We start from the raw sequence: 24444 nt of genomic DNA, 5'->3' as shown, positions 1-24444 counted from the left end.
CCGGGGGCAGCCCCAACCCCTCTCTGGGCCTCAGCCTCAGTCTGTGTAACTGGAGGGAGCGCTGAACCTTCCCAGATCCAAAGGGCTTTAAGATCCATGACAGGTGGGAGGAGCCTCATCGGGGCAGGGCATCCGGGTCGAGGGGCTACTGGGGGAGCAGGGAGCACACAGGGTGGGAGGAGGCCTCCAGCCTCCCTCAGCCCCTTCCCTGTTGGTTTCTTGGCGGGCCTCTGCCCTGTGGGAGGGGGCAAAGGTCCCCACTCTGGGAATCCTTGAAGCAGAGGAGGCAGAGAGAGGCAACGAGAGAGGAATGTATCCGGGAGGCAGGGAATGCCTCGACTAGGATCGGGAAGCCCCACCCTGTCCCTACAGCTGGCCAGTGTGCCATCGGCAGCACGATTCCATTTGGGTCACTTTAGAGTCGATGGAATTATCTGAAGGCCAATGCCATAATTCAGACTGACCGCTCCAGCCCTGCGGGCAGCCCCTCCTCTGTGAAGCCAGAGCTGACCTGGTGGGCGGAGGATGGGCAGCGGGATGCCAAGGGGGCTGGGCACCCGAGGACCGAGCACCGGCCTCCAGTGGAGACAGAGGCAGGGGAGGTGGGCAGCCCTTCCAGGCTCTAGGGCGCTGGCTGGGGCCTTGGGTCTGGCCTTTTGGGATGGCCTGCCTGTGCCCGGGCCCAGGGCCCCCACAGATTGCTTCTCTACCCCCAAACCAGTCCTGGAGCAGAGTGTCAAGAGAGCAGATGGAGTGCCCCCTGGGTCTTATAAGCTGGGCCTCTGCTCATGAAGCACTGGGGGGCGCCTGGGTGGCTCAGTCGGTTAAGCGTCCGACTTCAGCTCAGGTCACGATCTCACGGCCTGTGAGTCCGAGCCCCGCGTCATACTCTGTGCTGACAGCCTCAGAGCCTGGAGACACAGATTCTGTCTCCTCCTCTCCTGCTCATGCTCTGTCTCTCTCTGTCTCAAAAATAAATAAAAACATTAAAAAAATTACAAAAAAAAAATAAATAAATAAAAGCACCGGAAGGACTTGGTTGGAAGAAAAGCTTCAGCCACGAAAAATGGGTTGAAAACCTTTGATCTGGAGGCTCCTGGGCGGCTCAGTGGGTTAAGCGTCTGACTCTTGATTTCGGGCTCAGGTCATGATCTCACAGGTTTGTGAGTTCGAGCCCTGCGTCGGGCTCTGCCCTGACGGTGCAGAGCCTGCTTGGGACTCTCTCTCTCTCTCTCTCTCTCTCTCTCTCTCCAAATAAATGGACTTAATAAAAAAAAAAAACCCTTTGATCTAATCCACTTCTCCGTTTTACAAGCAGGGAAACTGAGGCCCATAGCAAGCTCTAGAACCAGTCTTTGTAACTAGTGGTTCTGCAATTCCAGTGCCTGTGGGAGGTTCCTCATGGAGCGGATTCCAGAGGCTTCTGTCTTTGGAGACGCCCAGCTGATGTGGCCCCCCCCCCCGCCCGGGGGATTCGGACACAGGGGTCTCGGGACCCCGCCTGGCCCGCCCCGCCCCACCAGCAGCGCCCACGCCGCGCCCCGCGGCCCGGCCCGAGCGGCTCACCGATGCACACGTTCTCGTCGTCCAGCTCGGCAGAGCCGTTGCGATAGTAGCCCAGACGGCAGTGCTGGCAGTGCTGGCCTCGCGTGTTGTGTTTGCAGCTGACACACGTCACCACGTTCAGGAAGTCGATGTAGCTGCAGCGGTTGGAGTGGCCGTAACACTCACAGTCTGGGCCGGCCGAGCGTGAGAAACACCACGGGTCAGTGGGCCAAGGGAGACCGGGCCTTCCTGCCACCCCCTGCACCGTGTATTGGGGGAAACTGAGGCACGGGGCGAGGACAGACCAGCCCGGGGCATGCAGGGAGCAGGAAGGTGCCGCGGGCCGCCAACGCTTCCCTGTCACGCGGGAGGAGACAGGAGGACCGGTGTGTTCGCCCAGCCCACGGGTTCCCACCTGGCCCCGGGGGGCAGGGATTCAGGGGGGGCCAGCGGCTCGGAAGGCTGCCCGTGTGATGCCGGGGCGACTGGGAATGATTCATGCAGGGAGGGTGGGTCGCGCAGCCAGCATGAGCGCAGGAAGGACAGTGCCTGGGGGCGCGGCACCCCCCCCCCCCCCCGGGTGACTCGGCAAAGGGAAGATGCGTGCATGGGTTCCGGGGCGAGATGGAATGGGCCAGGAGCTTCCTCCACATGCTGCTTTGGAAGATCACTGGACGGAAAACGCCCACCTGCCGGACCTTTTATTATTAGCCTGAGCTGTTCTGCAAACGTGATTGGCACCAGAGGGCCTCCTCTCGCACAGCCCCCTGAGAATGGGTACCGTCTTAGGGTTTGTGCCCCGGGCGTCTCTTTCCGCCCCCCTGATAGTCTTGGCCTGGCTTTGGACTCTTACTGCAGGCACACGGTCCCACCCACACCGAGGACAGCCACCTCTGTGCCATCCTGCCGTTTCTCCCAGCCCTCCCCCTGCTCCAGAGACTGGGTGAGTCCCAAGACTGCCGGGCAAGGCATCCCAAAGGCATGGGAATTGGCTCCCCGTCCCAAGAAGGCAGCTATCCCTTGGTGTCCCTCCTAAGGGGCTCAGCACCCCCTCGAACAGGAAAGCCAGTGTGACTGCCCTTGAACGGGCAAGACGCTGGCCGCCCTCCTGAAACACCATCTGTGCATCTCTGGAGGACCGAACCTCCCTTTCGTGATGGGAGAGGAAGGAACTGACGAGGTCTTGGTGGTCAAGGGCATGGGAGACCTTGGAGAAGCGAGCCTCGGAGCTGTGCCCAGGAGGAGGCGGTGGGCCTGCCACACCTTTGGCCTCCTGGACCTGCCCCCTCCGCCTGTCCCCCCGGGAGCAATGAGAAGGTGAGCCATCTCCCAAGTGTCTCAAGGAGTGGCACCGGTGACCCCTGTGTTCCAGCTCTTGCTTCGACCAAGACGGGCCCCTGGGCTACACCTCCCAGGGGAGCCAGGACAGGCTATTTCTGGAAGCTCCGGTGCCTGCCCTGTGCCTGCCCACTGTGCTTCTGACTCATACCTGCTCCCAGCTCCCTTGGGGAGGGAGGACTGAGGGAAGAGAGGCTCGGTTTCACCTTGACCCAGCTACTCCGGGAGGGGTTTCGGAGCCAGCCATGGGTCCTCCGTCTTGTATCACCTTTTTCCAGTGCAGGTGGGGGGAGAGGTGGCTGAATCCAGCCCGGGGCCATCCTCTTACCTTGGAATTCTTCAATGGGCACCACTTCAGCAGATTTGGGCTTGAGCTGGAAAGGTCTGGAGGCCGGGGCAGGGGCAGGGGCAGCAGCAAAGGTGCCCACAACTTGGAGAGACGAGAAATACGCTCTTTCGTCGCCACGGTCCAGCTGCCGAGGGCAGGCTGTCCGAGCCCAGGGAAAGCGCAACGGAGGGTCCCACGGGGCCCTGGGCACGTTCACCTGCTCAGATCTGAGGGGGCACAGCACATCCAGGAGCCACGCAGAAGCAGCCCTCTGCCTCCGGTGCCCCTTCGGAGACCACTTACACACTCGGCTGGATTAATTCTCCCAAATTACTTCTCTAGCCCCGGCATCCCCCGACAGCATGCTAAGTGCTTTGCTGACGCTGAATGATTTTCTGACTGATTGTGAATATCGCTTAGCTCTCTCCTCTCCTCTCCAAACTCCCATGGGCATCAAACCCAGAGTGTGCACCTGGCATACGAGGCTCTGGCATCTCCCTTTCTGAAGCAATCCCCACCCCCCGCTCCAGCCACAGCGAGTCCTTTCCTATCCACGGACCCCCCCCTGCCTGCAGGTGTATCGAGCCATGAACCCAGACAGCACCTGCCTTCCGCATCACAACTCCCTGGGGCCCGGCCCCATCTTTGTGAGTGAGCACGACACTATCCCGGCAGCAAAGTCGGCTCCGCTTCCCTCTGGGAGTCTGCGGTGCCCTCGTCGGTCCCGTTCGTCGGTCCCGTTTGGGGCAGGGTAGCGAGGGCTCCAGAGGCCCCATCACCAGGGAGGGACCCTCACTGGTTGCGGCTCTAGCTCCAGAACTGCCTGCCAGCAGAGGGCGCTCAGAGCCCCGCTCACGGCTCCTGGAGGGGCCCGGGTTGCTGTCCAGACAGGCTTTCGGACCTAACGTCCAGGGAGCAGGTGAGCTGGGCTGGGAACGGCCTCCCGACTTGGAGGGTCGGGCAGGGCCCCCGTGTGCTTCAAGTGAACGTCCATCGAGGCTACAAACGAGCCTGTGCGTGTCTCCTCCCCCTGCTGTGGGACACTGAGGCTCTGGGCTTGGTATCGACACCATCGACGGTGCCCCCTGCCCCGTTGGCGGGATCCCACCGCCAAGCCTTTGCCCTGGCTGGTCCCGCCGCCACCTGGGATGCGCTCTCTTCCTTCATCCACCGGTAGTCAGCCCCTGGGTCTGAGTCCGCCACCCCACTCCTGCAGGAGGGCCTGACCCTCTCTGAACTCCCCTCCCTGCCCTGGGGGGTCCTGTAGCTGACAGTGGCAGGGCAGGATTCCCGTGGTCAGGGCAGAGTCCCCACTTAGCCCCGAAGCCCATGGGGGGAGTGTAGGATTAACAGGGGTTGCGTCTGGTGTCGTCACACTGGATCCCTCTAAGAAGGTGAGCGCTGGGGTATGAGCAGATGGCTCTCCGAGGCCCCTCCCCTCAGCTCCGGAGGGCCGCCCCCGCCTCCCCCCCCCCCCCCCCCCGCATCCCGGCACCTACACCTGCTAACGCCGCTACATAGGGAGGGGCCTGCGGTCTAAGGAACTTTCCCGCCCCCATACCTTCTGCACTGGAGGGCATCTGGGGCCCGGGGGAGCTCTCCCCGAGGGGGGCAGCTGTAGATGGCCTGATCCACTCTTGGGGGGAAGAAAAGGAGAAGCCCAGTTATGCGACAGGGTGGGGCTGGGGGATTCGGGGGGCACCCGGAGTCATCACACACCCATAGGACCCTTAGCAGAAGCAGCACGGTCTACACTGGCCAAGTGGAACTGGGTCCAGGTCTACGGGAGAGGCAGCGTCTACACCTACTACAGCCTGTGACCTGAAGCCAGAGAAGAGGGGGGCGGGGCTGAGCCCGAGAACCTGCCCACTTTGGGCCGTCCTTTCTTCAGTGGGACACCGGATTATACGACCCTTCTGCCCTCCCTGTGTTGTCCCCGAACCTACTGAGGGTAGAGAGGGATCCAGTCCCGTATTTGGGCGCAGACCTTTCTGTGCCAAAGTCCCTGGCTGGTGGCTGTAAAGGGGGGCAGGGGTCATCAAACGCGTCCAGAACGGTCTTCGAAGGCTGCCTGTCCAACACCAACGCGGGGACCGGAGCCCCTCCACCATCTGACCCGCCCTCCCCAGCCCACAGCGTGGGCCCATTTTCGCCGGGGACCGCGACGCGAGTCAACCCCCAGGGTCGCTGTGCCCGTCCCCAAGACTAAGCGGCCACAAAGCGGGGGAAGCGGGCAGGGCTGGCGAAGGCAAGGCATGGCTCTGCACTGAATTTCAAAAGACAAACCCAGAGGGACAGGGGAGAAATCGGATTCTTGCCACTTCTTAAAGGGATTACGCACGATGCCGGCTGGTGGGGAGAGAGAGAAAATCTACCAGCTAAAAAGTGCAGGAGACTTTCCAGCTGGGCGCTGGGAGCCTTTGGGCATCGAATTGACATTAATACGGGGCTCAGTGAGGAGAGAAGGCTGCAGGACCCAAATTGGCAAGGGCTTAATTAGAGCCGAAACAAAAGCAGCCCCGGAGCCTTTTTGCTTTAGAGCCTTTCTCCCACCACCCTCTGCGGGCGAGGATTAGTGGTCCTGAGCAGCTCTTCCTGCCCCACAGCCTCTGCCCTCCAGACAGCTAGACATCGGCAAGACGGAGAAACATCTGGGCCAGAGGGTCACGGGCCCAGCTGGACTCCGGTCAAAGAGTCTGAAGCACCTGTCGGGAGGCACGTGGGGAGACTCAGGACCTTTCTGGGGGCTGGGAGCCGGGGGCAAGAAAGACCCCTGGCTGGGCTCTCCGGGACACGCTCAGGTGTGCGGGAAGAACAGTCTCACCGCGGCCTGTGTCGTGTGCCAAGGCCAGATGGAGGTCCCTTCTGTTCCTTGGGAATCAGGGAGTGGCTCCAGCTCCGGGGGGGGGGGGGAGGGGGTTTGGGGTGGTGCTGGGTGGCCGTGGAGGCAGCTATCTCTCCTCTGGAGTCGGTGAGCCCCGAGTTCGAATCCTCCCTGCGCATTTCTGTAATCCTATTACCTTGAGCGGCTGCCTCTTTCTTTCTTCTCAAACAGCTTTATTGAAGTATAGTTTACGTGCCATGAACTCCACCTGCTTCTTCCCAAGCCTTAACATCCTCACCTAATGGAACTAATGGTCCTATCCCCTCAGAACTGTGGGCCCAGACGTCCACACTCCGCCAACTGGAGGGACCGTCATTATTAGTGGGGGTCCACGTACATGGGGCCCAGGGAGGGCACAGGCTTCAGCTGTTAGGAGGAGCGATGACCTCCGAGACACGGGCTGCTGGGGTCACTGTCACGCTGGAGCCACCTCCTGCCCCAAAGCGCCCTGCCGCCCTCACTGGGGTCACCACGCAAAGCTGACCACGACCCACTGAATGTTTGAGGAGTGCGCCTTCTCACCACCTGGGTCCCGGGGACCCTCGTGATTCGCACCCACCTCGCCTGGCTCGCCGCCCTGATCTGAGCCTCTCTTTACCTCCCAGCCGTGAAGCTTGCCCTGAACCGCGTGCACCAAATCCGAAGCAGCTCAGAAAATGGGTTCAAGGTTACTCCGTGTGTGTGTGTGTGTGTGTGTGTGTGTGTGTGTGTGTGTCCGGTCCCCACCCAGACAGACCACTGTTTGCAGGCAGACACAGCACCCGCTATACCGAATTTTGCTCCGGTATCCCCATCACAGACGTTGCAAAATCAAGCACAAGCCTCAGGCGGCCAGCTTATGTCCTGGCATTCCCAGCATGGACCCGGCCTTCACCCCAAAGAGGACCCCTGGGCCAGGAGGCTCCCCTGTAACTCCTGAATCTCCTGACCAGCCCCTGCCTCCTGCAAATACCGCTCTCCCCGTGGAGAAGGGCAGAAATCAAGAGTGGGGGGGGGGTGTCACCCTCTGGGTCCCACGGAGGAGCTAAGCCAGATGGCCCAAGAACAAGGGGGACTTTTCCTCCGCAGGTCCGTGCGCAGAGGAAGGAAGGGTCACGGCACCGTCCAAGGAGCGAGGCGCCCCTGCCGTCTCCTCTCTGCTGCGGCTCACTGCCGAGCTCCCCTTCCCAGCCGGGACCAGGGAGAATTCCCTTGGCCACGTCCCCCTGGCACCCTCCGGGAAGGATGGATCGTTTCGGACTCCTGGCACTTGCAGTGGGCGGGGACACACATTTCCAGCACCCCAAGCCTCGAATACACACCAATCCCAACTTCGGAGGGGAATTCGAACCAGAGAGCGGGTGTCTCCGAGCCTGTCCGTCGCTGCGGACCCCTAAGAGTGGCTGCTCCGGTTGACGCGGTGTGGGGTGCTCGCCCTGGCCTAGCCCTGCCCCCCTCGCCCCTCCCCACGCCACCCAGAAAAGCCCAGCAGTCCCTACTCTAAAAACCCGGGCCCAGAGGTGCCCTCCTGCCTCGCTGATCAGAGAAGCTCGTCCTCTTGGCTCAGTCTGTGCTGTGCACTCCCAGGGGTCGGCTGCCGAGGCGCCGGGGGCACAACAGGGTGCGGGGTGGCGGCGCCTGGGGCAGAGCACTGAGGCAGGAGCCCCCCTGGGAGACAGGCTTTGGGCGCACTTCGTGTGGCCTGGATGTCACTAGGCCCCTCCCCCGGTTCCTCGGTCACCCCGTTCTCTCAGCCATGCTGGTCTCGGGGATCCTCCTGAGCTGTGCTTTGGGGGGCAGGAGGTAGAAGGGTCCGGGCTAAAGTGAGCCCCAGATCCCCTGGCTGGGGCCCAGTAACAGATGGGCCCGGACGGCCTGGAGGCCCCTCAGCCCCACACTCTCGTGGCTCTAGGGTCTAGTGTTCTCTAGTCTAAGAGCCAAGCCCCTATAGCAGGTGCACATCACAGAGGTGGGGGAAAGGCCGGGACAGCTGGGCCGTAGCTGGGCACCCACCTGTGGGCTGTGGGGTGCTGGGGGCCCCGGGGCCCCACGCAGCGGATGTGGAGAGGGCAAGAGTGCTGGGGGCCCCTCTCATGGCCACGGTGGCCACAGGGGCTTTGGGGATGGGGTCCTTCCGGGACCTACCGATGCCTGGCAAGAGATGAGAAGGGGAAGAGAGGGTGGAGGTTGGCAGGGATGGGGGGTTGGCGGGGGTGGGGGCAACGCAGCAACTTCCGGCCTCACTGAGCCGGCCAGCATCCCCTCCAGAACCCAGTTTCCTCTGGCACCTTCTCTGCGGCAGGGAACGGCCCAGGGTGGGCTGTGGCCCCGCTCGAGCATGTCTGAGACGGGAGGTGTGCCAGTGGCTGACTCGACACCGGCCAGTCCTCTCCCGCTAACTCTAAAAGCAGACGCGCCACCCGCCTGGGGGGAGGATGCCAGGATTCAGTGAGGTCCTGGAAGGACCCTGCGTAGCTGGTGCCTGGTGCTGTGAGGGCTTGAGAGCCGGTGGCCTGATGATGGACGTGAGGACGACACTCACGCCCACCTCTCCCTTCCCCCACGCCCCCCCCCCCCCCCGCCCCGGGCCCGAGCTGGATCCCAGCTTACCTGTCCCAGCCTCACGGGGCTCGGGGGACTTCTGCCACTGGCCAAGAACAAGGGACCCCCACCCCCACCTGACTCTTGCCCGGCAGGAGAGGGAGACATGGGAGGGGGTGGTTCACCCAGGGGCTGCGGGGACCCTTTCCAAAGCAGCACTAACCAGGAAGCTCGAGGGAAGAAATGGGAGATGCACTGGCTGCAGGCCACAGCACAGGGGACGGGAGAGAGCAGGCGGAGGTGAGAAGTGAACGGGGGAGGGGGGGCAGTTAGAAGTGGGGAGAGGCCGGCGGCCACGGGCCGGGGAAGCCCCTTCTTTTCTCTCCCGTTCTTGCCAGGAGTCGCAAAGAGGCTCGGGCCCCAGGGGCCGTCCCCAGGGCAGCGGGCTCGGAGCGTACTTACTGCCAACAGCAGAGCCTGCGGCGGCACCTGCGGGGAGAGAAGGAGGGTCACCGGGCCTCTGGCCACCTCCTCCCTGCACAGGAGGGGATGGCGGGGCTGGGGGAAGGAAACCTGGAGATGATCCCACTTCATCCCGAGCCCTGAGAGGGAGGGGCCGCCTTAGCCCACTTCGCAGATGCAGAAATGAAGTCTCAGAGCCGTGACTTAACCCCGGGGCGCCTGCTGGTAAGTGTCAAACGCTCCACTGGGGGCTTCACCCGCACCCTCTTCTTTGATTTTGGACTCTCAGGTCCTGCCGTGTAGGTGGGGGCCTTTCTTCAGGGGTGCCACCAGGCACAGGCCACCAGGGAGAAAGCACCGCGTGGGTTCCCGTCTGGGGACATGCGGACGTGGCCGAATGACTCATTGAAAAATAATCGTAGCAGCTGCTATGTGCTGAATGCTTGCTATGTGCCAGGCACGTGCCCAGCACGGCCCCCATGGGGGCCTTTTAGTCCCCACACAACCCCACAGGGCTTTGGGATGGGCCTGATTCCACGGATCAGGAAACGGGGCTCCGGGTGAAACAGCCTGTCCGAGGCCACAGGGCTGTGAGTGGCAGAGGCCCTTCTGTCCATGCGTGTCCGCGTCCCGGGGGGGTGATGGAGGTGTAGGCCATGGTCTGACCGGGGAGTCTGGAGATACCATGGTAAGAATCATCAGCACCGGAGGGAAGGAGCTGATGTCAGGCTTCCCCCCCGCCCACCCCCGACCAGGTGTTCCGGAAGAAAGAACAGGGGCAAGGATGCCCCTTGGAACCCTGGGAGGCCCTCCAGGGGGGAGGCTGTGGTGTGGAGAGTGGGGTATGACCCGCCCCCCCCTCAGTGAGCCCTGCAGGACAGCCAGGGACAGATCAGGGGACCCCTGATCTCAGAGGGCCTTGTAGGGGGGCGTGCGGGCTGGGCTAGGATTCTATTCTGAGGGCCTGGGGGTGAGGTGTGATGAGGGGAGGGGGGCACCCTGGTGAGGAGCGCCCTTTGCTTGCAGAGGGGAGGGGACTGGAGGGCCCCTGAGGGGAGGGCCACTATTGCAGCAGCAAGGGAGGAGATGGGGAGCCAGAGCTGGTGGTGGTGGAGGGGAAGGTCCAGAGTCAGGGGTGACCCCCCCAGACTTTCAGCTTGGCTCCCTGGGTGCTGGTGCCATTTACTGAGATGCAGACGTTGGGGGGGGGGTGAGGGCAAAATTAGCCTGGGAGTGACTTGTTTCTGTGTCTTGGGGGCTGTTTTCTTCTCGTTGTCCTAGAGAAGGTGGGGGTCCCAGGGGCGGGGACAGCGTTAGGCTGAGGATACTAGAATCTCCAGCCTCATCTCTGCTCCCGGGTATTCCAGAAGAAACCCCTCCTTCCCTGAGGGCGGGGTGGGACTCTGGGGAAGCGGGGACCAGCTCCAGGAGCTCCCCAAAATCAAGGGGCTTCACCTGCCCCTGCAGGATGGAGGGAAGAGGGTCCAGAGGCAAAGCCTGGCGTGTGTGTGTGTGTGTGTGCGCGTGCCCGTTGCTGGCTGGACAGAGCAGGTGGCCTGCAGGTCTGAGCAGGTCTGTGAGACTGTCAGTGCCTCGTCAGGAGACTCCGGCAGATCCTTCCAGGTGGAGGATGGAGAGGAGGTGGGGCAGAGAGCAGGGATGGGGAGGCCAGCAGGACAGATATAGGGAGGCAGACTGCCAGTCAGAGAGGGAGGTGACAGCCACTAAAGAAAGGCCTCAAGAACCGGTTCCAACAAAGAGACGGGTCGGGCACCTGGTGGGGAGGGAGCCGGGCGGGGCGGCTGTCAGCGCCCAGAGCTCTGGGCGCCTTTGAAGGCCCAGAGTGCTGTGAGTGCCTGGCAAGTCAGACCTTCAAAGGCCTGTCGCCCAGCACAGGCACGACATGCCTGTCATGGCCTCGCTGTGAGGCCTCCAGCTTTGATCAGCCTAAAGTCACATAAATCTTTCACGTTGGCGGAGGGAGGGCACCAATGGAGGGGCTCCTGCGGGGGTGCCCGGGCGGGCAGGTGGGCGGGTGGCCCCGGGGCAGGACGCCCAGTGGCTGGCACCTAGCTTGCTGCTGGACGAAGGCTGCTGGGCCTCAAGTCTGCTCATCTAGAGAACGGGGGTAATAACAATCCCGCCCTCGGGGCAGCTGTGAGAGCTGAGCGAGAAGCTGTGCATTTGTGCGTGGTGCAGCGTCTCTACCGCAGCTCGGGGGCTCCCTGGGATTCGTCCTGTCATGAAAGCAGCCATGGACTATGCTGGGGGTCCCTGGGGAGTGGGGTGCCCCGACGGGTGCTCACGATGTAGGCACGGATGGGCACGCCCCAAGGAACACGTTCCCGGCCCGGGAGGCTGAGCCCGGAGGAGAGGACTGTGCAGAGAGCGAAGGCGGGGAAGGCTGCGGGGATCTCAGGCCAGGGCCTCAAAGGACCGCCCTGGAGAACGGGCTAATAGGAGACCCGCTTCCAGGAGCGAATCTGAGGGTCGTGGTGACCACGCAGCGTGTGGTGCCCGTGTGGCCGGTTGTACATGCCCCACGGACGCCGGGTATGAGGGGCGGTGCTGAAAATCACGGCCAGGAGGGAGGGAGGGGCCTCCACCACCCTCCTCCTGACACCCTGTGGTGCCTTCTCCCCAGCCCGCAGGGCCCAGAAGGGGAGGACGAGCCGCTCAGCTGGGGTTTCCCTCTGGCCGGGCCCAGAAGGCTGGGGGGGGGGGGAGGGGGGGTTCGGTTCCTGCAGGAGGCAGGCGGGTCTTACAAGGCCTGACGCTGGCAAACGCGGAAGACGCGGGGACGCGAGTGTACGTGCAGGCACGCTCGCGTGTGCGTGCACACGCCCGCGCGCGTGTCTGTGCGCACGTGTGCTCACGTGTGCGTGCGCGACCCACGGCCCCCTCCCAGGTTGAAGGGCGGGAGGGGCCACAGCCTCGCCGGCTGGGGGCGGGTGGGGGGCACCGCTGGGGGGCGCTGTGGCCGCTCGGCCCTTACGTACACGCGTTGGGAGAGCCGTGGGGCAGCGGCAGGTAGGAGCCGGCGCGCCAGGACCGCGTGCGGAAGTTCCTCTTGCACTTGCCGCAGTCGGGGCCCGTGGTGTTGTGTTCACACTCACACTGCAGGCTGCCCTCGCGCACGGAGCACAGGCTGGCGTGCAGGTTGCACTTGCACCTGGGGGGACACGGAGGGCCGGAGAGGTCAGTGCACGCCGGGGGCAGGCGGGCAGGGCCCCGGGAAAAGGAGAGCGCGGCCAGGAGGCTAGCACCCTCCTTCCGGACCGCAAAATCCGCCCCCCGCCCCTGCCCCGGTCCGCTCCCCTCCGTGATGGTGTTTGCAGGGCCTTCCTGCATCTCGGGGCAGGCTCACGCGGCGACCTTGACCCAGACGCTGTGTCCTCATCATCTTTGCTCCTGACGGAGGATCTCACGAGCCGCTCACCAGCCCTCCCCGCGCAGGCCAGGTTCCCCACCCCCCCCCCCCACGGCCCCGGGCTGCACCCCTGCTCCCCGCCTCCGCCCACGCCCTTGAGGGCAGATGGAGAGAACCCCCGCTCCCCAACCCCCGGTCGGTTCATCCACACATGTATTATTCATTCGTTCATTCAAATATTTATAGGCAACTCATTATTCTGAAATCCGGTAAATAAAGGGAGGGAGTCAGGCATGTCCTGTCTGTCCTGTGTAAACTGTACCTCCGGGTAACCAAATGTGGGATGAGGGGATGTTTCTTTTTATAGAAGCATCCCAGCTAACAACGGGAGAAGAAAGCAGGACTAGAAGGCCACCGTGGAGCAGCCCTCACTCCATGCACGGCTCTGGGCTCTGAGCTCTGAGCGTCAGCAGCCTGCAACCTCACAAGAGACGGCCGGCGGGACGAGGCTTCCCAAGGGAAGGACACACGGGACCCCGAAAGCGATCTCAGCCAAACAAACGGAGCTCGAATCTATCAAGCCAGCTAATCAAGCCGGCTATGAATTTGCAGCAACTACCAAGGACAGAGAAACACACTAAGGAACACCAGCGGGACGCAGTCAGCCAAATCCGGACAGAGGGGACTCCGGAAGTGACGAGCCAGGTTCTTTACAGGATGAACTACAAGGGGCAAAACTTGATGGGGGGGGGGGGGCCTAGACCAAGAGAGGCCTCAAAGGCATCAACCGAAGGCAGGGCGAGGACCTCATCTGAATCTTGGTTCAAACAACCTCTGAACTCAAACAAGCAAATACTATGTCTGTTCACGAGACAGCTGGAAATTTGAAGACTGTATCTGACGATCTGAAATTAACGTTGATTAGGCGCGGCCATGGTGTTGGGGTTCTAGTTCTGTAAAGTCCTTATCTTTTCGAGACACAAGCCGAAGTCTTTACAGATGAAATTATCTGGTGTCTGGGATTTGCTTCGGAATAGCACGGAAAGGAGGCACGTGGCCGGAGACACCGATGAAACCAGAGAGGCCACGAGTTGCTAACTGCCAACGCTGGGTGACAGGTATATGGCGGTGTTAGTTTCGCATGCATGCTGCAAATCCTGCGTGACACAAAGGAAGCAAGAGTGCTCTAGATTCTGATACGGGAAGATTTCCAAGGAGTATTGTCAATGCGTGTAAAAAGCAAATTGCAGAATGCTGCGTGTAGCAGAATCCTGTTTTTATTAAAATGTGCAAAATAACACATGTATATATAGGGTCCCTGTTACGTGCCAGGCTCTGGGCTGGGAACAGAGAACGGAATGGTCAACAAAGCAGGTGGGGTCCCTGCCCCGGTGGAGTATAGAGTCTAGGAGGGCAATGATTGACACATCAGTGATGGGGGAGGGGGGAATTTCAGGGCAGTGAAGCCGTTCTGTGTGGCACTGTCATGGTGGATGCAGGACACTGGGCATTTGTCCAAACCCACAATGCTGATAATGACACTGAGACTGAGCCCTGATGTAAACCTGCGGCTCTGGTTAATAATAATAACAAGGCACCACTGCTCATCCGCTGTAACAAATGCAACACATGTAACAAAAAAAAGCTGTTGCACATGGTGTATGGGGGGGGGTGCTGTGTACAGGGAGACAGGGGGTATTTGGAACTCTCTCCACCACGGGCTCAATTTTCCGTAAGCCTAAAACTGCTCTAAAACCCGAAGTCGGTGAATTTAACAACGGTAATCGTGCAAATCTTTAATTAATGGCAATGGTTATCGGGGCCCAAGCATCATACCCAGGAGGGGGTATCATGGCGGGAGGGGGTCCTAACTTCGTCTTGGGGGAGGAGGATGGGCTTCCAGGAAGAAGGGTTTTAAGCTGAGTCCTGAAGGCGGATCAAGCGTTTGCGAGGCAAGGAGGAGATGCTATTAATACAATGTTATATTACATGTGTCATTAAAGGCTATTTCAAACCGTGGGGAATGTTCCCAATACAAATGAAAAGACCACGCTCACAGAGCACGGACCGTGGGCCAGACCGCATCTCATCCAAGGCTTTAATGACCACGGCAGTTGGCCCCACTGTCACCTTCATTTTACGGACCAGGAAAAGGAGGCCCAGAGACGTTAAGTATCTCGCCCAGAGTCACAGGCTGCCCAAAGATATGCCTGCGACTGGAACTCAGCGATACTCAACTCCAGAGTCCCACAGGCGAATATGGGGTAGAACGTGGATCGGAAACAAGCAGGTTACTGAGCTGTACGTGAGAAGAGTTATAAGCTGACTGTGTCCCCTAAATCCACATGTTGAAGGCCTAGCCATTCGTGCGACCATGTGTGGACACGGGGCCTTGAGGGAGTAATTAAGGTTAAATGAGGTCATACGGGTGGGGCCCTGGGGGCCTCCAGGGAGGAACGACACCAGAGCTCTCTCCCCACCGAGTGAGGACACCTGAGCAGTCGGTCGTCTGAGCCAGGAAGTGGGGCCTCACCAGAAATCAACCCTGCCTGCGCCCGAATCATGGGCCTCGAGCCTCCAAAACTGTCCGGAAAGCGAGTGTCCGTTGTGTAACCCAGCCAGTCTGTGGGGTTCGGTTACGGCGGCCCAGGAGGACTGACACACGCAGCCTCCGGTTACACTCAAAGTACAGCTATCCACACCCAAACCACCGACAGAAAGGGCACCTGGGCATCACTGTGGTTGTCCCAGGTCGGGAGGGGATGGGATGATGAATGGTTTCTATTTTCTTCTCTGTCACTTGGCACGTTTTCTACACTATCGTGAGCAGGTATTACATCTATAAGCAGATGACAAACGTTAGTTTAAACCGGGCAGTCAGGCCAGGGTGGGGAGGGGCTGGTTGCTGAGCTCACACAGGCCCTTCCTCTGGGGGAGAAGTGGGTCCTTCAGGTCTCAGGGGGGCTGTTTGGGAAACCCTGTTCCCAGTCACCTACCTCCCGTTGTTTGTGACTCAAGTCTCGGGTCCAAGGACAGGGGCGCCTGAGTGGGTCTGTCGGCTCAGCTCACGATCTCACAGTTCGTGAGTCCGAGCCCCGCGTCGGGCTCTGTGCTGACAGCTCAGAGCCTGGAGCCTGTTTCGGATTCTGTGTCTCCCTCCCTCTCTGCCTCTCCCCTCCTTGCGTTCTCTCTTTCTCTCTCAAAAATAAACATTAAAAACAAAAGAATTCTGATGCAGACAAAGGCGCTGTCCCTGGTGTTAGCAGGTCTGAAGGCTGTATTCTTTTATTTATTTATTTATTTATTTATTTATTTATTTATTTATTTATTTATTTATTTTTAATGTTTATTCTTTTTTTTTTTAATTTTTTTTCAACGTTTATTTATTTTTGGGACAGAGAGAGAGACAGAGCATGAACGGGCGAGGGGCAGAGAGAGAGGGAGACACAGAATCGGAAGCGGGCTCCAGGCTCTGGGCCATCAGCCCAGAGCCCGATGCGGGGCTCAAACTCACGGACTGCGAGATCGTGACCTGGCTGAAGTCGGACGCTTAACCGACTGCGCCACCCAGGCGCCCCTATCTATTCTTGAGAGAGACAGACAGAGTGTGAGCAGGCGAGGGGCAGAGAGAGAGGGAGACGCAGAATCGGAAGCAGGCTCCAGGCTCTTAGCCGTCAGCACAGAGCCCGGCGTGGGGCTCGAGCTCGCGACCCTGGGATCATGACCTGAGCTGAAGTCAAGAGTTGGACACAACCGGCTGAGCCACCCGGGTGCCCCAAGCTTATATTCTTTCAACTCCTGCTCCCCCGCACAGCCTGGGCCCTGACCCTGTCGAGATTCTACTGCAGCTCAGAGCTGAACACACGCAGCCTGAAGAAGCCCGTTCGCTCTTTCTCCAGAGCTCCAAACCACAGCCGCGTATGCACCGTGGGCCCACCATGGGCTCTGCTCCCAGAAAGGCACAGGGACACGGGCAGGCACCTGTCAGCCCTGGTGACTCTGGGGACACAAGACCCCAGAGACAGTCCCTGGCAAAGAGAGGTCCTGGGCTTAAGCTTACCGGTCAGCACATACGCTTCCCTAAGGCCAACACCCTTCTCCCACCCGCCCCCCCGCGCATTAGCGTATCACAGGCTCTGACAAGTTCTGCAGGAAAGAAAACCTGTCTTTGTCTAGCAAAAGTTTGTTTGCAGAGTGTATTTGACCTCAGAAGATTTTTTTTCCCCTTCTGAATTCCTATGGAACATCCCACTGTACTAGCTGGAGAGGAACACCCCAGCTGTGTGGAACCAGGAATGTGTTCCATGCCTCTGGTCTGAGGACGGGATATTTTTAGGTATCGGCTACCTAAAGAAACGATGGCCACCTCAACTTTGGGTGATAACACTGACCTTGGCTTGTTCAGAATGCATAAAGACCAGCTGAAGCTGAGAAGCGTATATGGTAACGAGGGTAGCAGGGGGTCTGGGGTGTCAGGGCTGGACATTCCTGTGGGGTCCAGGCTGGGGAGAAGCCAAGGCCACGTAGCCCGCTCCTCCGGACCGTATCCTGACCCCAGCTCCGCCCCTGTCCCGTGCTGGCCCCGCCCGCAGGCCTCCTCTCCCACAGCTGTCTTGGCTTCTCCACCCTCCCTGGCTGAGCCCGGGAATGAGCTCGTGCCTCCTCCGGCAAGGAGAGTAGTTCCCTGCTGGGCATGGCTGCCAGGAGAAGCCCACAGAGCGGGGGGAAGCCTCACCAGGCCTGGCACAGAAACGGAGCCCAGTCAGTGGAGGTGCTTCTTCGTCTGCCTGATTTTGCGGGAAGCTCTGGGTGTCGCTGGCTCTGTGCGTGTGCGTGCGCGCGTGGGGCTCTCTCCCTCTCTCTACGTCTCTCCATGTCTCTGTGTCTCCCCCGTCCCCGTCTCTGTCCAGCAGGTGTCCTGATCCTGCTTTCCTCTGGACCTCGGCGCAGGCCGTTCCCTCCACCTGGCGCCCGCTGCCAGGCCCCGCCCCCTTCTCCTAAAGCCAAGGGCTGGCAGACGGGTCAGTTTCAAGGCCAAGCGTCACTTCTGCGGGGTGGGGGGGGGGTCACAACCCCTGCTCCGTCAGCCCCTGTTGCACGGCCCTTTTCTTCCGTGTGCGTCAGCGTCAGCACCGTCTCCGTGGTGGCGCGCACGACCACGTGACTGCGGGAGCTGCACGGGTCAGCGAGGAAACAGGTTCATGGTTGCTGTTTACTTTGTTTTGTTTTGTTTTTATTTTTGGGACAGAGAGAGACAGAGCATGAACGGGGGAGGGGCAGAGAGAGAGGGAGACACAGAACCGGAAACAGGCTCCAGGCTCTGAGCCATCAGCCCAGAGCCTGACGCGGGGCTCGAACTCCCGGACCGCGAGATCGTGACCTGGCTGAAGTCGGACGCTCAACCGACTGCGCCACCCAGGCGCCCCAGTTGCTGTTTACTTTGAACACACGGTGGTTTTTTTTTTTTTTTTTTTTTTTTGAAGTGGCCAACTCGTCAAACCTGGGGATCTGAGGCATGTTACTGCCTAGGTGAGGCGATAAAGTGTATTCACTTAAAGCAATCATCAAGCAAGTAAATAAATAATACGGGATATTATTTATCCACGTGCACGAGAATAAAGTCAGACCATACACAGGGGTTAACTCAACACGGATAGAAGACCCACATGGAAGGGCTAAAACCAGGAAAACAGAAACAGACGGGTAAATCTTCCTGACTTCGGGTAGAGCAGTGGTTTCTTACCCACGGATGCCCAAAGCACAGGTAACAGAAGAAAAAAAAATAGATACATTGGATTTCATCAAAATTAAAAAACTTGTGTCAGAGGCCACCGTCCAGAAAGTGAAAAGACAATTCATGGGACGGGAGAAAAATTTTGCAAGTTATTATTAATATAATAATAATTATTATCAATATACTCATTCGCAATATTTAATTAAATCAATCATTTAACATTTAATGTAAATAACTTAATCAGTAATTGAAATTAATTATATTAATTATAGTATATATTATATACTATTAATATAGCAAATAATATATAATTAAATAATATATATTATTTAATATATCTTTTATGTATAATTTTTTTATAATTTTTTTTACATTTATTTATTTTTTAGAGACAGAGACAGTGTGTGATCAGGGGAGGGGCAGAGAGAGAGGGAGACACAGAATCCGAAGCAGGCTCCAGGCTCCAGGCTCCGAGCTGTTAGCACAGAGCCCAACATGGGGCTCAAACCCAAGAACCGTGAGATCATGACCTGAGCCAAAGTCAGATGCTTAACAGACTGAGCCACCCAGGCACCCCTAGGTATAATAATTAAATAATATGTATTAATTACTAGTATACCATATATGTTATCAATATAATAACATATTAATATATATTTTTTTCAACGTTTATTTATTTTTGGGACAGAGAGAGACAGAGCATGAACGGGGGAGGGGCAGAGAGAGAGGGAGACACAGAATCGGAAACAGGCTCCAGGCTCTGAGCCATCAGCCCAGAGCCCGACGCGGGGCTCGAACTCCCGGACCGCGAGATCGTGACCTGGCTGAAGTCGGACGCTTAACCAACTGCGCCACCCAAGCGCCCCTATAATAACATATTAATATAATAATGATTATTTCATTTATTATTTCTCCTATAAGAGACTTCTATCTAGAGTACATAACGAACCCCTCCACCTCAGTAATAAAAGACAAATAGCCCAATTTTTCAAATGGGGAAAGGATCTGCGTAAACATGTCCCCAGGAAAGATACACCAATGGCCAACAAGCGCATGACAAGAGGCTCGGCGTCACTAACCAGAGGCGAACACAAATCAAAATTATTACTGTGAGTTACCCCTCTCTGTGCATCTTAGGGTGGCTAGCACCAAAATCACAGAACCTAACAAGTCAGGGCAAGGCTGTGGCCTCACCCGCTGCTGGTGGGCATGGAAAATGGTAGGCGTGCCTTGGGAAGCGGTCTGGCAGGTCTCCACAAGACCACAGACTCCTCCAGCAACTCCCCGTGACCCAGCGATGCCACCCCGAAGTATACGAGAACGTGTCCACACAAAAATGCGCTCAGGAACGGTCATAGCTGCATTTAGTCCCAGCAGCCGCAGGTAGAAACAACCCGAGTGCCGATCAACAGGAAAACAGAACACAGACAACGGAGTATCATTGGGCCATAAAAGGGAATGCATCCTGACAACCTGCCCCAAGAGGGATGGACCTTGAAGACATTATGCTGCGCAAAATAAGCCAGACACGAAAGGACAAATGTTGTGTGATTCCATTTACACGGAGATGTTCCCATTAGGCAAATCCGTAGAGATAGAAAGGAGATTCATTGTTGCCAGTGGCTGGGGGGGAGGGGAGCAGGGATTCTTTTGAAGGTGATAAAGATTTTTTTTTAACTTTTCAACTTTATTAATTTGGAGAGAGAGAGAGAGAGTGTGTGTGTGTGTGTGAGCGGGGGAGGGACAGAGAGAGAATCCCAAGCAGACTCCATGCTGTCAGCATAGAGCTCGATGTGGGGCTAGAACTCATGAACCGTAAGATCATGAGCCGAGCGGAAATCAAGAGTCGGTCGCTTAACCGAGGCGCCCCTGGTGATCCAAATGTTTTGGAGCTTGATCGTGGGGATGGTTGCATGTATCTGTGAGTAGATTAAAGCCATTGGATTACATCCTTTAAATGGGTGTTGTGGGTGGTATGGAAATTATATCTCAGGAAGCTGTTGAATGAATGAATGAATGAACCAATGAATGAATGAACCAATGAATGAACGAATGAATGATAGTTGGGATATGGGAAAATAGTGAAGGGGTTGCCTAAGTGGCTGAAGCCTGGGAACTTGAGAGCTTCCCATGAATGAATTGCCGTCTTCACGAGAGCGTTACGAAGGGTATATTACTCTCACCTTTTTACAGGTAAGGAAATGAGGCACAGAGAAGGTAAGCAAGTTGCCCAAGGTCACACAGCTGGCGAGCCCCACTTTAGGAAGGGCCTCAAGCAGGCGGGTGGCAGTGGCCTGGAGGGTCTCCCAGTGCCGGCTGTCAGACACACCTGGGCCCAGAGAAGTTAGTTCATCCCACCCACGGTCCCCCAAACACAGGCACGTCCCTTCCTGCCCTCCCTCAGGCTGCTGTCCTTCTGGGATTTCTCTTCGCTATTTCAGAAAGCCCTTGGGAGATGAAATAAAAAAAAAAAAAACAAGCAAGCATATATCAATAATTTATTGAGCACTCATACGTGGACAGGTGCTGGGCGACGTGCATTGTTAACCGAATCCTTGGGAAAACCCAGAAGGCACGCTCTCCCCATGCCCCAGGCAAGGAGGCAAGATTCTGGTAGGTCAGGCGTCAGTAACGCACCCCAGGCATCTTGGGGGGATAGGCGGGATTTGAACTCAGGGCTGTCAGGTGCCCGAGGTAGAACCTCATGGCCTCTCTCCCACCTCGAGGCTCTCGGAGCTTGCCTCCTGCTGATAGCACGGGGATGGTGAAGGCCGGGGGAGGGGGCGCGAGGCAGATCCTCCCTGCACCCCCCTCCCCCCCACAGCCTTGGCAATTCTGGGGCCTGGCCTTGGCCCAGGAAACAAACAGCCACGGAAGAAAGCAGCCCCTTTCCCACCTGCCCTCCCAGCGTGTGCCCGTGTCCAGACCTGGGTGGGTGGTCCAGACGCCCGGCGGCACCTCCAGCCCCAATGTTTCCCCTGCATCCCCGGGATCAATTTTCCCAAGGAATTGCTTTCTGAATGTGACCTTTGAGAACCATCAATCTTACCAGAAAACCATCACCTGAGCCACCTGACCCCGCTACGCAGCACTTTCCAGCTCATCCATCAGGAAGCATTATTTAATAATGAACAGAGGGACAGTGTGAGGCCGGCCAGCCCCACGGGGCCCGCCACTGGCCAGCGATGCTCCCTGCCCCCCAGGACCCGCTACCCCTCCCCACCCCAGCCCCATCTCAGAATCCCAGGCTTGAATTCTCTAGCACAGAAGTGGCTCCAAGAGAGAGTGGGAGATGGAGAGAGAGACACGGGGGGGGGGGGGAGGGAGGACAGGGAGGGAGAGAGAGGGACAGAGGGAGAGGGATAGAAGGAGAGGTGCTGAGTCAGCAGCCCAGACTCTCGCCCAGGCTCTGCTCCTAATTTGCTGGGTGACCTTGAGCAAGTCATTTCTCTGGGACTCAGCCCTTTCCTCTGCAAACTGGAAGGGTTGAATTACATCTTAGATTTTCAACCCGGCTCTCTGGCTGTTCGCAAGTGCCTAACACAGTGCCTGGCACGCAGGGGCCTCTCGGTATCTGTTGAATGAATGAATGAGACCCCGCGCGGCATCGGCACGGAGCAGCTACTCAGTTGACCGCCGTCGCGGCTGGAGCAGCGAATGGTGGCAGGTGACCGGCCTCGGGGTGTCAGTCTCCCCTCTGGGCGTCAGTTTGCTGTTACATGGTGAGCACCAGCACGGGGTCGGGCACAGAGCCAGCCCTGCGCAGATGTCAACTGCTGCCTTTTGCTGACGGCCGGCAGGTCACAGAGGTGGGAGTGTGGGCCACCGAGGATGGGCCGGACTGGCCTTACCTGGCAGCCCCCAGTGCCCAGCCTGAGACAGGCCCCCTCATCTGTGCTGTCGACATCCTCCCCCAGAACCTGTCCGCGGCCAGCAACTCCCAAATCAGCCTGCCTGTCGTCCAGGCCTGGGGGTCCCCACCGGGGGACGTACACACGGTCATCTCAGAGCCACTTCCCTGAAGAGCCAGAACTGGCAAATAAAAATACAGGGTGCTTGGTTAAATTTGAATTTCAGGTGAACAATGAATAGTGTGGGGTTGTTTGGGTTTTTTTTTAGTATAAGTATATCCCATGACATAGTTGGGATATACTTATATTAAAAAAAATTGTCATTTATCTGAAATTCAAATGTAACCGGGCATCTTATCTGGCAGCCGCACCTGCTGGCCCTGCTGAAGCACACGGCTGGGTCAGGACCCTCCAGTCCAACCCCTGACCCCTCTTGCTGCCCACCCTCCAGACAGAGGGTCTCAGCCACCTTCTCCAATCAATGAGTCCCTAACAAGCCAGGAGGGACAACAAGTGTTGGCAGGCGGGGCCAGGCCTCACCTCTAGGGGAAGGCCACTCCAGACAACCCCAGCTGTCCGGGCCCGTGCTCTGCTCCCGCAAAGGAGGAGGCTGGCAGGCTGACTTCACCCCTTCCTGTCCACCTTCGGGCCCGGCTGGGGTCTCTGTAGCCACAAGAAGCAGTTGTCAGGAGGGCAGGGCCACCGGCCTGGGGCCAGGCCAGAGCGTGCCCTGCCCCGCGGGGAGGGCGGGTGGCACCTGGGAGCTGCCGGCAGGAGCACCATCTGGCCGCGGGCCTGGCACCAGTGCCCCGCAAAAATCGTGAGCGGGCCCTTCCCTCCTCGGGGCGAGAGGAGCGGGCGTTTGGAGCGCCTCCCAGACAGGAGGGCGGGAGGAATGTAGGTCAACGCCTTGCAGCCGGAAAAGAGTGATGTCATCTGCTCCTGGGCAGGGGGGTGTGGGGGGGGGACGGAGAGAGGCGGGTGCCGGAGCCCTGCAGGGAGGAGGGGCCCCGGGGCTGGCTCCCCTCCAAGGTCAAAAGCGCCAGGACTTCAGGACATTCTCAGAGACCCCCTTGGGACGTGGGGCACACAGGTGGGGCTCAGGGGAGAGCCCAGGGCCCCGGCGGTCTTGGTAACTGGTCACCTCTGCCTGGTGTCCCCTCTCCCCCACCTTGGCCGCCTGTCTGTGTGTTATCACACGCAGGGCGAACAGAGAGCAGACTTGCACACGCCCGGGCAGCGTCTGCCCATTTCCCTGCCAGACAGAGCGTCTACCTTTGGGTAAAAACTGTTCTTTTGTGAGTGGGGGGGAGAGACATCCCCAAGGGCACTTCCTCGTGGGGGCGGGGCTCAGGCTTGGGGGGGGGCTGCCCTCCAAGGAGGAAGGATGTGGTCCTGGGAGGGGGAGAGGTGGCCCTGGGGACTTCCCCTCCCAGCCAGCAGGTGGCCATGGAAATGGCTGGATCTCAGGGTGCTTGCTGGCCGAAGGTCAGGTTTTAAAGTGTTCTTTCTCTGCACCGTGGCCTGGGGGCCTTACACCTTCTCTGGGGGCTGAAGGGAGAGGTTGCGTCCTTGGCTGGGGCACAGCAGCGGAGGGAAGGGGCGGCCGTTGAAGAAGCGAGCAACGGTCAGGAGAAAAGCTTAGAGATCCAGCTGGATGGAGAGGTGACAAGGGACCAGAGGGACACAGGGGGCAAGGAGGACCTAGTAAAATGCTGGGCTTTTCTAGTGAATTAGCGGAAGGGGGCAGGGCTGGGTATTAGAGGGAGGGAAGAGGGCTCCTGGGTGCCAGAGACCTTGAACCAGACCTGAGACCCCAGCAGGTGGGACCCTGAGGGCAGAGCCACAGGGAGGGGTCTGGCTTTCTTGGGGGGGATAATGTGGATAAATGCTGGTGGCCGCTCCTCCTGGAACACAGGCAGGCCGGCAATTGAGTTCATTGGCCAAATCAAATTTGGGCTTCTGCGCGAAGTCCTTTTATATTAAGTGCTTTAACGTACATTACCTCCGCCAGACTATTGATAAATCCTATTACCCATTATAAAGCCAGAGGCAGCCTCCCAGCCACCAGGGGAGGCTGGTGGAGGGGAGCTGGCGGGCCCAGTGTGAGGCTTGGGGTGGCACAGTGGCTGTGACCAGGGACGGCCTGGAAAGGCTCCCCACCCCCCACCCCCGCCCCCGGAGCCTGGCTAGGCCGTTGACTAAAGATCGTGTCCTGCCCGTGAGCGGTCCCAGCACGCTGGAGGGAGGGCCGGGCCTGGTGACAGGTGTTAGCAAGCTGGCTCTGAGCTGCTACTCCCTTTCTGCTCTGGAAGGAGCTACTGATGGTCAGCTCGCTTGTTCACGGATGAACGAGTGAAAGAATTCGACACGGGGCATACGCACTTGGTTCCCGGGACCAGCCTCACCCAG

The 24444-nt window shown here is 58.8% G+C and overlaps 1 protein-coding gene across 16 annotated transcripts in view; it reads right to left on the bottom strand.

Annotated features, from left to right (window-relative positions):
• The window catches only part of NTNG2 (netrin G2), a 67688-nt gene that overhangs the window by 1898 nt on the left and 41346 nt on the right, over positions 1-24444 (bottom strand). For 7 of the 16 annotated variants that reach the window (XM_023242884.2, XM_023242885.2, XM_023242887.2 and 4 more), the window contains 7 exons: positions 12077-12249; positions 9078-9104; positions 8088-8225; positions 5199-5227; positions 4773-4847; positions 3212-3313; positions 1567-1804 (listed from right to left, as the gene is read on the bottom strand). In XM_023242884.2, the coding sequence (XP_023098652.1) occupies positions 1567-1804; positions 3212-3313; positions 4773-4847; positions 5199-5227; positions 8088-8225; positions 9078-9104; positions 12077-12249 (782 nt within the window). Of the gene's footprint in view, positions 1-1566; positions 1805-2243; positions 2313-3211; positions 3314-4772; positions 4848-5198; positions 5228-8087; positions 8226-9077; positions 9105-12076; positions 12250-24444 lie in introns of all 16 variants that reach the window. The other 9 variants (XM_023242888.2, XM_023242890.2, XM_023242891.2 and 6 more) reach the window with 9 other exon arrangements.

Source organism: Felis catus, chromosome D4 (genome assembly GCF_018350175.1).
Source record: "Felis catus isolate Fca126 chromosome D4, F.catus_Fca126_mat1.0, whole genome shotgun sequence".
Taxonomy (NCBI): Eukaryota; Metazoa; Chordata; class Mammalia; order Carnivora; family Felidae; genus Felis; species Felis catus.
Note: the sequence above shows the minus strand (reverse complement) of the source record. Positions and strands in the feature narration are given on the sequence as shown.